Genomic DNA, 15894 nt, shown 5'->3' with positions numbered 1-15894 from the left:
TCCACTTAATGTCTATGTTCCATGTTAGCATAGATTGGAGAGTTATTAATGTAGAAATATGGTATCGTAGCTACTAACAGTTGAGGGTTGCGTAGTCTAGACGGCGTTTTTAGATTTCATTATTCTCTTTAACCCGGGCAAAGCCGGGTATTTCTGCTAGTATATATATATATATATATATATATATATATAAACATGTATATTTGGTACATTTGTGCAGATATATATATGCATGTATGTATGTATATATGTATGTATGCCTGTATATACGTGAGAGTATAGTTTCACTGTAGTAGTCTCAGTATGAAAATGAAACCATTAAAGTGAAAGTATTTGACACATGGTTATGTATTTTTTATGTATTTTATTCGTAATTGGGAGTTATTTTGAGAGAAACTGAGTGTATGACTTAAGAGATGGTATTAATGAAATGAAATTCAAATATTTCATCAAGTAAAGTTGGACACAGTTTGTATTGAATGAAATGTTTGACTGTCAATGTGAAAGTGACTTGTACAGAGAAATTGTGTTGGAAAGTACGCATGTGTATGTATATGTGTGTATTTACGTAGGATTGGTATTGTGTCTGTTTCTTTTACTGTCAGTGTTTCTCCTTACTTTCTTTTTGTATTTGTTGTTGGATTGTTCATAAAGGTTCATAAGAGAAAGTAGGAGTTGAAGGGATTTGTAAAGGTAGTAGAAAGAGGAAATTAGATTTTATTAGAGGGGAAAATGTTAATTTGTGTAGTTTTATGGATTTTATTCGTAATTGGGAGTTATTTTGACGGAAAAAATGATGCTGTGACCTAAGTTATAGTATTTAGAATATTAATTCCGATTCTTTCATCAAAGAAATTTGGAATCGTGTAAATGTATGAATTTTAAATATACACACACACACACACACACACAGAAAATCTGCCTTTTATAGATAAGATACATACATCTCTTCTATATGAATATCTTCTACTGAATTTCTTAACTCTTTGGATCCTCCTAGAATGCCTTCTCACAAACTGACATTAAATGAGAAATGTGAATCTCCCAAAGCTATAAAATGGAACAAGGCTGATTGTCAGGCAAATGCATCCACATCTTTTGGAAGCAACAATCCTACTGGACAAGGAAAAGAAGAAAATGTGTTTATATCAAGAATTCCAGCAGACACGTCCTTTAAATTCAAGAGACTTCAATTTCCAGTAAGAGTTAGTTTTGCAATGTCAATTAACAATAGTCAAAGACAATCACCAAAAGTTGTTGGATTTCACCTCCTGCAGTAGTGCTTTTCCTATGGTTAGCTCAATGTTGGTTGTTCCATAGTTGGAAATGGCAACAATCTCTTCATACTCACACCGCATGGTAAAACCAAGAATATTGTTTATCCTGCTGCTTTACAGTGATCTTCAAACATGATATTCTGTGATATAAGTCTGAGATGGTAGGACACCAATAAATGTTTTATTATTATTTCCCTCTTTAGTTTTGGTCTGCAGTCCCAATTATCCCCCTGCAGGATTTAACTTAAAAGACCACATGCAGTGCAGCTTTTAATTCTTTTGTTACCATATTTCTGTTGAGATGTTGTGTGTTTCTTTCAATTAATTTTAAGTATAACAAAAAATTTAGTAAAATAACATAGTTATCATTAAGTTGATGTTAGGAACATAAATTGTGACTAAGGTTTGGTGGAAGATTTTAATTCAGAACTTTTGAAAACAAGACATTTGTACTTCAGAGCCAGAGGTGGTTTCAGCCAGGTTGGTATCAAAAGGGTTAAGCTAGTTCTTAATAAATTACTAATAAAACAAAATAATTCAGTATATTGCATCTTCTAAATAAGTCACAGATGTACTTCTGTTGAATATTCTATTGTATATTTTCTTGATTATTTATAAATATAATGCCATACATTTAAATAATACATGCAATTTATTTCATAAAACATGATTCAAAGTTTTTAGTACGCAGATTGTTATTGATAAACTCTCTTTTACTCTTTTACTTGTTTCAGTCATTTGACTGTGACCATGCTGGAGCACCCCCTTGTTTTGTTTTTTTTTTAAGTCGAGGTAATCGACTCCAGGACTTATTCTTTGTAAGCCTAGTACTTATTCTATCGGTCACTTTAGCCGAACTACTAAGTTACGGGGACGTAAACACACCATCGGTTGTCAAGCGATGTTGGGGGACAAACACAGACACACAAACATATCCACACACATACATATATATATATATATATATATATATATATACACATATATACGACAGGCTTCCTTCAGTTTCCGTCTACCAAATCCACTCACAAGGCTTTGGTCGGCCCGAGGCTATAGTAGAAGACACTTGCCCAAGGTGCCACGCAGTGGGACTGAACCCGGAACCATGTGGTTGGTAAGCAAGCTACTTACCACACAGCCACTCCTACGCCTATTCGAATCTTGTAAAATTGGATTTTAAACAAATTATTTTTTGAAATTTTTTTTATCATACTACTACATGTAGGCTAATTGTGCAGTAAATTTGGACATTTGCATATTTTAGGTGAAAAATCAAGATTTCAAAGTGAAATATTTAGGATTACAACATTTAGAACTCTATTACCTAAAAAACCTCATCGTTAGACCAGTTGCATCATAGAACTCCAAGAGACTTACATCTTCCTCATTTCTCAAACTGAGACCATAATCCCATGGACATGCTAACCAACATAACTGTTGATGTCATCAGCTATGACAATAAGGTCACAGGCAGTTTTTATCCAGGTAGTTTACAGAAGGATCTCATAGAAGCAATCCATCCATTCTTCTAGTATTCTTACCTGTTATGCCATTGAGCTACCTACAATCAGTTTCAATTTAATCATTTTTGTATACCTCAATTACTTTATCCATTTCTCAGTTAACAGTATGCCTATCCCCATGATCACTATTGTACTTATGGGGGAAAAGAAAAGTTGAGCTGTGCTTTGCCAGCATTTGGGGAATTTACATATATTGGTAACTTTCTCCCTTTCATTAGAAATGCCATCATTTATTTATTCATTCATTCTCATACACTTACTACAACAGATGACATTCAAACTATTATCAGTGAAGGATTTCGAATAAATACACTATTACATGTTTTGATATGACTTATACTTTATTATCTCAGAGGGGAGGAGGTAGGGGCTTCACACTGAACAGAAGTGAGGGAAAAACAGAATTCCAGTAGAGATGGTGTTGCAAGTAAGGGTGAGTGAGGGTAGATATGGACAGATACATTGAAAATAAGTGGGCCTCGAGTTTCATGGAGAAAGGAAAAAGAGAGAAAGAAAGAAAATACACTACACATTGTCTAAAAGGGGAGGAAAGAAGAAAAACTGAAATAAAGTGAGAATTTAACATGCTAGAATGGAGCAAAGACTATTAGAAGAGGGAAGAAAAGTTAGAGTGCTTATCTGAATTTTTCCATTTATCATATACGTGGTCCGATCAATAGAAATGGTGTATTTTACGTGCCACCTGCACAGGAGCCAGTCTACCGGCACTGGCATGATCTTGCTCGAATGTCTTTACACATGCCACCAGCACAAGTGCCAAGAAAGCGACGCTGGGCACAGGTGCCATCACGATTTCGCTTTCACTTGCCCCAACAGGTCTTCACAAGCCGAGTTTCGTGCTACAGAGCAAAAGTTCCAGCTGATTCTAAGCTGGAGGTACTCTTAGTACTCTGCAGAGCAAGGACCTATCCCATCGCCGAAGAATCTGAAATCTTCAAGGCAGCAATAGAACGCCTGAACTCAAAGTTCATAAAGAAAAGTTCAAACATAATGATGCGCCATAAACTACAAACTTGAAAATAAAAGATAAACGAGTCTATAGAAGAATTTATGTCAAGCCTTCAGGTGCTGGCCAAGAAGTATAAAATTCAAGCCCTAACGGCAGACCATTACCAAGAAATTCTAACTGGTGATGCTTTGTGGCTGGGCTTCAATCACCATCAATCAGACAAAGACTTCTCGAGTCATCACACAACAGCTTAGAAACACTATAAACTTGCTCAAACCATAGAGGTGGCGACTGAAAACACTCACAACTTATTGCAAGGCTCAGCTAGTATCAATCTTCTCATCTTGCAGCCACTAAATCAGCATGCTTTTGGTGCAGAGGATGCATCCATAAAAGAACTCAATGCCCGGTGAGAAACTCTACTTGCAAAAAGTGTCAGAAGAAAGGCCACTGGGAGAAAGTCTGCCTCTCAAAAAAGCCACCAAGAAACAAACAAAATTTCCCTAAAACAGCAGCTATCACAGAGTCTGAGAGCAACTCAGAGGAAAACAGTGATGGGACCTTATCATACATCATTTTAGCAGTAACAAATGGTACAGGACAGCTGGTAACCGTTAAAATAAGAGACAACAATACACAAGCCCTTCTTGACACAGGTTCTAACAAGACATTTATAGAAGTGAATCTTCTTACAGCCTGGGGATTACAATAAGATCATACTTGCCCAGAAAAAGTTAACTTGGCCAACAACACAGCACTGGAAATTAAAGGCAAATTCAGTAGCAAACTACGACTGGGAAATAATGCATATAATGCTAATTTTCTTGCAGTCAACCACCTTGTAGCTCCAGTCATCATTGGAATCGATATCCTCAGTCAATACTCAACAATTACAATTAACTTCAAGGGCATGCTGAAACCTATGTCATTCTGCATGTCCATGTCAAGCCTAAAATGCACTATGTACAAACTACCTCCTGACATAAAGACCTCTAAGCTCAAACCAATTACAACAACTTCAAGACGCAGAGTTTATTAAGCATGAAATAGACAGGTTACTTTCAGAGGACATAATTCAGGAAAGCTATAGTCCCTGGTGAGCTCAATGCTTTGTGACATCTAATGGAAGGAAGAAAAGACTGGTGATCGACTACTTGAACACTATAAATATCTACACACAACTGGATGCCTACAACCCGCCGCCAGATCGATGATCTTCTAAATAAGGTAGCAACAAACAAGATTTTCAGCAACCTAGATACAACAGCTGCATATCACCAGGTGGAATTCCTACTCAAAGACTATAAACTGACTGCATTCAAAGCAGAGGGGAGACTGTACGAGTTTAAACACCTCTTATTTGGTTGTAATGTGTCCAAGGAAGCTGATTTGCTTCTGAGAGAATTGATTCTTTCTCTTATTGATGGTCATGCCAGGTATGCAACAATTTTAAGCGTATCATGGATGAATTCATAAAAAGAAACAATCTTCAGAAAACCTTTGCCTATCTAGATGACATCATCATAGCTGGCAAAAATCATCATGAACATGATGATAACGTCAGATTTATCCAGGCAGCCAAAATACCTGGCATGACCATCAATAAGAGAAAGAATCAATTCTCTCAGAAGCAAATCAGCTTCCTTGGACACATTATTGGAAATTCAACAATAAAACCTGACCCTAAAAGGTATCTATGTCTATTAGATATACCAGAACCAAGAACATTGAGAGAACTTGATCAAATAATAGGCATTTTTGCATATTATGCAAAGTGGATACCTAAGTGCTCCAGACTCACCACTCCACTTACAAGAGCATAAAGAATATCAACAAAGCAGGACTGCCAAAAGAAGCAAAAACAGCAATCGCATCTCTAAAAACTGCATTGGTAAATGCCATATTTGCCGATCCACAACCTGGAATACTAATTACCATTGAAACAAATGCTTCCAACTTAGCCTTGTGAGGGTCACTATCATAACAAGGCCAGTGGCCTTCTACTCAAGGTCCCTTTCAAAAACAGAAAAACACCAATCCATCATCGAGAGAGAAGCCTGCACAATCGTAGAATGTTGCTGCAAATGGCGCCACCTAATACATGTTTCCCCATACTGCAAAATCATCACCAATCAATGCACAGTGTCGATGATCTTCAATACGCAAGGGACATCAAAAATCAAAAATGTAAAACTTGTACGCTGGCGCTTGGACCTCCCAGACATAAATTATACAATCTCCTATAGACCAGCAACTCAAAACAAAGCAGCAGATGCGCTATCAAGATGTGCAGCAACAAGGGACACTACAACACTAATAACTCTTCACAAACAACTGTGCTACTCAAGAGTAACCCACCAACTTCACTACTGTAAAGTACGAAACCTGCAGTTCTCCCTCAACGAAATCCACGAAATGACACTCACTTGCTCTACATGCAACAAGCTCAAACCCTGCTTCCACAAACCACTTATAGGTCAATTAATACAGGCATCAAGACCTTGGGAGCACCTCTCCACTGACGTTGTTGGTCCCCTACCATCAACCACACAATACCGCTACTTATTGGTAATAGTTGATGAGTACTCAAGGTACCCATTCACATACCCATGCAAAGACATAAGTACCAAAACGGTAATTTCCCAACTGTTCAACTTCTTTTCATTGTTTGGATCACCAAGTTGTATCCACTCTGACAGAGGAACCCATTTTGATAAGAAGCTCCAGGACATCCTTCACGCTAATGGGACAATAAATACTAGAACATCTCCATATCAACCTCAAAGCAATGGCCAATGTGGAAGGACCAACGGTACTCTCATGAAGACCATAAAACTAGCACTTAGTTCACTACAACTAGATAAAAAACAATGGTTGACAGTCCTTCCCATGACACTATCAGCCATGAGAGGATTCCTCTGTACAGCTACCAATACAAACCCTTGTGAGTGAATGTTTAAATTTTCAAGATCACCAACAGTGGGAACCATTCAACCTGAATTCCTCCAGAATATGAGAAGCACAATACTGCATCACTGACATCTCAGAAATAAGGGAGATCCACTTATAGAAAACGTTAAATTGTAGGAGACGATTTTTCCCCACTTTGCACATGTGCAATTTGGAAACAGACGAATAGATACAGTGTCAACACAATCTCACTCCAGCAGGACACTCTTTCAATCAAGGAAGCAAAGATAACACACAAACATAACCAGGGTTAACTACACAAACAGAATTTGATACAGAACAACCAAATACAAAAATAATAAATCAACAAGGAACCGACCCCAACAGTACACCAATAGAAGCAATGTATCAACAAAAAACGGAGCTCACAGTCTGGTACCTGGAAACATAAGCAGATTAGCAACTGGTGAAGAATGCCTGAAAGAGAATAATAAGGGTAACAAAACACCAACTTTTCAGGGACAAAAAGAGATGAGAAAACGGAGATCAGGACAAGTTATTAAGACGCCTTTTTATCTAAAGGACTATATGTTTTGAATGCACCGTGACTAACTTTACACTCAGCAGAAAAACTGTTATGAATTATAATATCCTATCATTAATTCCTTTCTACAATAGCAAATAATAGATAAAAATATAGATATCTTATTTTGTATTGAGTACGAACATATGGCATAGTGTCAAATGACATTGATAGATGAATACTGTCTTAATCTAAAGCAACACGTCTTAATCGTTGGACAGCAATGATTAACGGATTAGATGGCAAGCAGAAATAAAGTTTGAATAAAAGCCTTCTTTGAACTGGTTTATGACAAGGATGTATTGTTGATAGGACATATCAGTATGGAGAGCAGGTAAGGAGAGAGATAGAGGTAGCTCAGGAAGAATAGATCAGAAAGTAAGGAGATGATGAGCAAGGGGTAATAGAGGTACATAAGGGTAGCTATAATGACAGAACATGAGGACATATATGACAGGGTGCTGAGAGTGAAAGAAGATATGTGAGGTATTGAATGAAGTACAGCAGAGGAGAGAGATAACTGAAGGCACAGGTGGGGCAAAGAAAGGGGAAAGAATAATATGTGCTAGTACTGCACTCAAGCGATTACATCCATTTTAAGCAACCAGCACTTCTTTATGCAGCTATCCTCATCCATGCACATCACACAGCCAAACCATCTGATTCTTCTTTTGCCTAATTTTTCTCTTAATACCTTAGCACTGTGTCATACATCCATACCAGCATTGCACATTCAATGGAGCATACTAGCTTCATTCCTCTCTAGTTTATATTATTTTTTGCTTCATATGTAGGTAACTGGAAACAGCCTAATTTTAAGTGCAAGATAGGGGCTTCCTATTCAGAAAGCTAACTCTCTTTTCTAATAAACAACACTAGAGAAATTCAAGTACAACCAATCATCACACTCAACAATATAAATATACTTCACATATAAGACAAAATACTAGCAGAGATATAAATTTTCTCAACATCTACAGCATGCAATGGAGATTTACTAAAGAAAATGAAACAACACACACATATTTAGTGCACTCACTTTCACAAGTAACCACAACACAAACATGAGCTACACACAGACCATACCCACAGACGACCTTTGAAACAAAAAAATACTAAAAGTGAAAGTCTACATGCAAAGAGCACAGTGTTGCCACAACAAACTTCAAACCTCACAGTTCCAGCCTCTTCAATGAAAAATCACCTTCACAAACCCAAACATTCCAAAACACCAGTACAACAGCATCCTAAAAATACTAACTATCCCATTCAACCCATTACAAAACAAAAAATAATAATATGCGCATAGAAAGAGCAACATCATCAACAGTCTTGCTAGCCCTAGATGCTGTGCTGGAATGCACATCACAAATACTAAATGCAGAACAACTGCTGTGCTCTGATAGAATCCATCATGGCAGCCTCAGTTGTGGCCACCAGCAGAATGTTAGTGTGTAGTATGATTACTAGCTAGATAGAAGCAATGTATAAAACAGATGTGGCTCACTTTGTTACTCCATTGGCTACCAATCTATCATAAGTTTGTTCAGTCATGGCTAGCCTGATGTGACATAATGACAACAATAACTTGTGCAGAACATTGTACATAAACACAACGAGAAAAAAAAGCATAAATGTAACATTTACCGTTGACATGCTTTCTCAATGTCAGTGAATGCCCTATTCTTGATAGTGGTTGAAGAACTGCTTGGCTCTAGGTTAATTATGCATACGATAGTCATCTGCCGGCTTTTAGGCATGATGGCTACTGCAACTGCTGCAAGAGGAAACAAAAAATATACAATAGAATTCTCTTGACATTTTCATATAAAAAGCAATTCATTATAAATCACAAGACCATAATATAATTTCCAATAAATATTTTATTTCTAATTCTTAAAGATTTTAGTTTTAAACTGATGAATTCTATTTCAAAACTAGGAGGTTACTAGCAAGCTTTTGATGCTTGACTCTAAGCAAGCAGAGAATACATAAATAAATATAGTTATATACTTGGTAAAGATTTCACTAAATATATGACCATATCTACATTATGTATTTCAGTTCAGAAATAAAGAGGCAATTAAAGATGCATAAAAATAAAAAGATGGTATGAAAAAATAACTTATTCAGTATTTTCTCTTCAAAAAGTCCATAAAAATCTACAGTATGAACTTTAAAATCTATAGTACGCAGGTAACTATAAATGAGACATGAAATAAATGTATAAGCACAGACTAAAACATCTCATAGCCTGGCAACTCCCGTGGTCCGGCATGTTTTAAATATGCTCCCATTAATTTATTGATATTCCACCAAGGTGAAACTAGTGACAATGCTAAGCCATCGCACTTCTTTTACTACAGCCAAGTGTTTCAGGGATACAGTCCTGCTCATTTCTTCTAATTAATTGCATTTTTACCATTTCATGATGTCATCATCACAAAGAGGTGCAAATGATTGTGTTAATACTAAATCAATATCTGTGCTTGAATAGATGGGGTGGCAACAGAAAGTAGATAAAGAGAAGATTGTAAATACGTTATATAAGAACTATTCTAAATAGACAGTATGAGGATAGATTTCAAACTTTCTTACTGAAAATGTAAGTCAGAAACACACAAGATTTCAAAAACATTGAGAGGGGGAAAGAGTGTTAAGTTAGAGAGCACACATGCTACAATATAACAGAAAAATTTATGCATAACTGGATAGATGTTTATAGCAGAAGAGAAAGCTTTCCAAAGGAAACTAAATTTAAGACACAATTTCATTATTCATGTGGAAAGTTGCATAAGTTCTAGTACATAAGTTTACAATGAAAAGCTTACTGTTAACATGGAATGCACAACAAATACATAAACAGTGATTTGGGACTAAATTTGACAGTTTGCATAAAAGGAAAACAAAACAATATTCCATCCAAAAAAAAAGCATTTTAGAAAAATCAAAAAATACCAACTAGATTATGGCTGAGAGATAACAGCTTCCCCTATGGCCTTAAGATGGCTCCAGAATATGGTGCATGCACTCCTCAATTGTTTATGTGCAATTGTTTCATTTGAATTCAGTCTCATGAATATTACTATATTATGCAATAATATATACAACTATTGATTCCTAGGCTTCATTGTAATGACAAACACCATATTCGACTAATTAGAATTATGTATAAAAGTCATTTGCTGTAGAAAATTAAATTATCAATAATTTATACATGAACTGAGTGTGTTTACATGTTTACATTTGCATATTGCAGGTAAAACAAAACAAATCACTGGTCTGAATTAACCAATCAAGAGGAAAATTATTACATAACAAGAGTAGAAAATTACAAAACAAGAATAAAACAGCAGTAGAAAAATGTTTCTCGTTTTTAAGTGATACACAGGGTCTTGCAGATAAATTGAGACAATTTTTACAATGCATAAAACTGGTTATAAATAGTAAAATAATGGTAATAGATAGAAATAATTTTAATGTAATATTTATTACAACAAAAACATTTATCATTCAATATGGCCGCCCTTTTAGGCAATTACTGCCTTCACACAAGAACAAAATTTTTTTGCAGCTGCTGCAACCTCCATCTTTTTGATTTTGTATGTTACATGTATGATGCAGGTCTTCAAACTGTTGACACTCGAGTGTGGTGAAGCACTGGTTCTTGCTTGAAGTACACCCCATAAAAAGTAATCGAGAAGGTTGAGATCTGGGCTACTACTGGGCCAAATCTTGGCCCTCACAAAAATGGCACCCTCTCATCAAGGAAAGCCAGTGTTGCTTTTGACCCATGGTATGGTGCAGAATCCTGGATAAGCACCACATTGTCAAGCGCAAACCTCTGCTCCATCCAATCTAACAAAGAGTTCTTCAGGATGTCCAGATACTCCTTTGTGCTGATCTTCAAGCCAGACTCCATCACTCACCATGGCTCCAAATACCATCACAGAGGCAGGATTCTTGGTCTCAAACACAGGAGGGACGTTAGCAGTGTTGTATGCAATCATTCAAGAATTTCTGCAATTCACATCAACATCCTCAGTGAACTTCTCATCCACAAACACGAGAGTTTTTCCTGCACCTTGATGCTTGATGAATGTCAGAAGCTTTGGGCATCTCTCAGCTGTGATTGCTTTGGCCTTGGCTGTTAGGTGATAGTATCATCAAACACAGCTAGTGACGCCAAGGTTCCCATTCACAGCTCCGGACACCATGGAAAGGGACACACTGCATTTCTTTGCAAGAGTTGTCATGGATGTGGATGGGTTGGCTTCAATCAAGCATTTGAGGCCAGCAAGAAACTTAGGATTGTGCTTGGAATCACTTCAAGTCTTGTGTTGTTTTCTATCAATCTTTCCCTCTTCTTTAAATTTTTTATACACACAATAAACTGTTGCTTTTGGAAGTTTTGTGAACCTATCAATTTCATTGGCAGTATGCCCAGCACATGCCAAAACAACAACGGCAGAATAATTCTGTTGTTCCATGACTTTCTATTGTCAAATCAGTTCTCTATTTACCTGAAAAATAAAGAGAAGGATTAGATTTTCAAGAAAATGAAGGTTAGTCAAAAAATAAAATGTTAAACACACGAAATAAACTGATTAAAATTGGTCTCAATTTATCTGCAAGACCCTGTAATACATGGATGGACGTTTTTGAAATGGTTATTACTCAGCGCTAGGGCAAGAGACACATGTCCAGCAGGCACCCTTCGATTTGTGGTGTCTTAGCACTTTTTTCCTTTTCAGGTGAAACCTTGGTGTTGTGGATGATAGAGCATCATGTGTTTGCCTATTTCAGTTACATGAAGAATAACGAGGCTGTCACAGCAGTTCAGCCGGAGCTTCAGCACCACTTCAACATTCACCAAAATCCGGTTGTTCCCACCCGTAACACAATCATAAGTTGGGTGAATGCACTTCATACACGAGGTACACCAATAAATAGGAGACGGGTGGGGGCACCACAAATGGTACGGACCCCGGAAAATGGGGAACACGTCAGACAAGCTTTGATACAGAGTCCATCAGTAATCAATTGGTAAGGCATATTTTGCATGAAGATCTGCATTTCCACACATACAAATTGATCATTGGGCAACTGTTGAAACCATGGTACTGTGCACAACAACTTAACTTCACACATCAAATAGAAGCAATTTTTGAGGCAAATGACAACCTCATTTTCATCTTAATGGCATGGTGAATCAACAGAACTGTAGTCACTGAGCTCTTGAAAATTCGAGAGAACAACATGAAAGACCACTGCACAACCCCAAAATGACTGTAGTGTGCTGTTGGAAAAGCTGCTGTCATTGGTCCTTGTTTTTTACAAGACAATAATGGACAATAATGACCATTACATCAAGATGATAAACAACTTCTTTGTGCCTGAATTACCATGAAAACGTATGCCTATTTGACGTGTGTGGTTTCAGCAGGATGGGGTGACAGCCCACAAAGCCAGAGCATCAATGGATGTTCTTCACCTCTCTTCAGTGACCACCTCATTTCCAGGCTTGTTGACATTCTTTGGCCTTCTCGGTCCCCTGATTTGTCCATGTGTGATTATTTCTTGTGGGGGAACCTCAAGGCCTGTGTGTATATGCATAAGCCCCATGCATTGGATGATTTGAAGGAAGCTATTCACATGGAAGTCAGTGGAGGCCAACTTCCAAGAACACCTTCAGAAATGTGTCAATGGAAACAGACACTACATAGTGGATGTTGCTTTTCACACTTGATTTTGACAAATGCTAATTCAATACAAATACATTGATGTTAATAAAATTTGTTTGCAGCTAAAATTAATGATTTTATAAATTTTTCAAAAATGTCCGTCCACTCTTCCCCACCCTGTCCATTACTGGCTTGTTAATAAGTTCTATCCCAAAATATTTTATTGAAATGTTCTTCAATAACGTTTTTATTGTTATTGAGGTACATTTATTCCATCCACTATTTAAATAAGAAATTGCAGACTCTGTCAAATTACAGCAGTCAGCCAGATTGTATTCATATATGTGTCAGATAGTTACCACAGGATTCAGATAATTACATGCACAAACCGATGCATACACACAGATGTTAATGGGACCTTATGTGGCACGTCTCACTATATATATATATATATACATATACATATATATATATATATATATATATATATATATATATATATATATAAAACAGCCCACATAGTAATCTCAAGTCCTTACAAGAAGCTTTCTGTGATAGTTACACGTTTCTTTGAATCAATATCTTATACTACTCATCTGTATATAAATTACACACACACACACATGCATACATACAATAATTGAAGGGATAAGTTAAATCCAGGCAATTACTTCATCATTACTTCATGTAGGAACCTGGCTAGTGTAGTATTCCAATAGTCAAAGAAAGATCAGTTATATTACAATTAATGACAAGATGGAGCACGTCATGAATCCAAAGTATGTTATAAGGCTTACATAATGAATAATAATTTGAGGAAAAAAGAAGCCATATCGATGTTGCAAACATTTCCATAAACAAACATTTATTCCATACCACAAAGTTATGCAATGCATGCAATATATATGTGACATATGAAACATTCACTTCAGATATGATGATTTCAAACAGCATCAACCTAAGAAATGAGCCTACAATGCAGGATAAATTATATCACTTCAAGAGCATGTAAACAGGCAAGCACATAAACCAAATTTATATGTTGTCATCAAAAACCCTCCAAGTATATTATATGTCAACTAATCAAAATGAAGTCATCTAATTCAAATAAAACTAAAATTAGTTAAATACATCTTATAGATCAAAATATATTCCATCTAGCAACATTTTAGATGTTATTATGCCTTGCTTCGTGACATTAGAGAATTAGTAGTGAATCCATACAGGGAAAGTTACAACAATAATAACAAGTGATAAAAATAAGCTCTCTCATTCCTTACTCCTCTCACTTACACTCTCTCCTTTGGTGTGTGTGTGTGTATGTACACACACACACACACACACACACACACACACACACACACATATCATCATCATCATCATCGTTTAATGTCCATTTTCCATGCTAGCATGGGTTGGACGATTTGACTGAGGACTGGTGGACCAGGTGGCTACACCAGGCTCCAATCTGATTTGGCAGAGTTTCTACAGCTGGATGCCCTTCCTAATGCCAACCACTCCGAGAGTGTAGTGGGTGCTCTTACGTGCCACCGGCACGAAGGCCAGTCAGGTGGTACTGGCAATGGCCATGCTCGAAATGGTGTATTTTACGTACCACCCGCACAGGAGCCAGTCCAGCAGCACTGGCAATGATATACATAAATATATATTGGGTCATCCCATAAATAATGCAGACTTTTAAATACTTTTATTTTTCAAAATTAAGATAATCAAAGTTCTTTTTTATTCTAAAATATATTCTCCTTCATCTTCTACAATGCTCTTCCATCTATATGGTAGACTTGCAAGGCCCCTCTTCCAAAATTCATTTCTCTGTGATGAAAAATATTCCTCCAGTACTGTTCTGACTTAGTCTACAGAATTCATATTTTTTCTGTCCAAATGATTTTGAAAACTGCAGAATAAATAATAATCAGATGGGGCAATGTCTGGTGAATATGGTGGATGGGGCGTCATTTCCAATTCAAACTGATCCAGCCTTAGGAACCTAGTCCTTGCTGTATGTGGTTGAGCATTATCCTGATGGAGGAACATCTTTCATCTTGAAACCAAACATAGTCATTTTTCTTCTGGCGCTGAGTTAAGCAACTCTAGCTACTCACAGTAGATCTCCTTTATTATTGTTTAGTTTGGGTCTAAAAGTTCAAAGTGCACTAAGCATTTCATATCCCACCAAACAGATAACAACACGATAGATGGGTGAAGACCTTCTTTCGCCTGGGGAGACAGTCCTTCTCCTTTCCCTACCTACTGTCTTCAGCGCTTGACATTTTTATAGGGAACCCATTTCTCGTCACCAGTCACTATTTGGTCCAAAAACATTCATTCATGTACACTATTAAACTGAGAAAGTTTGTGACGAACCCAATAACCAAATATACTGACTTTCTGATGGCATGCAGGTGTTGATGAATGGTTGAATGACCAAATCCAAGCTTCTCTACTAGTCCCTCAACAGTCACAATAGGATTTCTTTCCACCAGGGTTTGCAGGACATTCTTGTCAAGTGCCACAGATCTTGAAGGAAGAAGCTCGTCTTCTAGGCTCTAGTTTCCAGCTCAGGATATCTAGATCCACTGTTGACAATGGCATTCGCTTATTGTTCGATCCCCATATACTGCATTAATATTCCTCGCACTTTCCACTGCATTGCAACCTTTACTGAATATGCTCCTTTACACTTCCATTGAAGCTTTGAAAACAGAATTCCTAAAATCAAAATTCATTCTTCAAAACTTGCACTGACAATAAACACATGGTAAAATTACTACCTTGCTTTTATAGCAAGTCGATGCAGGTAGTTTATGCAGTGCCCTCTGATTTTTAGTCCATGCACTTCAAAAAAGCCACATTATTTACAGGATGAGCAAATATAGATATGTATATAAATATATAAACATAAAAATATGCATACACATAAATATAT

At 36.7% G+C, this 15894-nt stretch overlaps 1 protein-coding gene across 1 annotated transcript in view; it reads right to left on the bottom strand.

The window, feature by feature from the left end:
- Positions 1–15894, bottom strand: part of LOC106882450 (mitogen-activated protein kinase kinase kinase 15) — a 57052-nt gene that overhangs the window by 32676 nt on the left and 8482 nt on the right. Inside the window, exon 2 of the mRNA XM_052978402.1 lies at positions 8911–9040. Within this exon, the coding sequence (XP_052834362.1) occupies positions 8911–9023 (113 nt within the window). The 5' untranslated portion in view covers positions 9024–9040. The remainder of the gene's footprint in view (positions 1–8910; positions 9041–15894) is intronic.

The sequence above is a fragment of the Octopus bimaculoides genome, chromosome 2 (genome assembly GCF_001194135.2).
Source record: "Octopus bimaculoides isolate UCB-OBI-ISO-001 chromosome 2, ASM119413v2, whole genome shotgun sequence".
In the NCBI taxonomy this organism is placed as follows: domain Eukaryota; kingdom Metazoa; phylum Mollusca; class Cephalopoda; order Octopoda; family Octopodidae; genus Octopus; species Octopus bimaculoides.
This window is presented reverse-complemented; position numbering and strand designations above follow the sequence as displayed.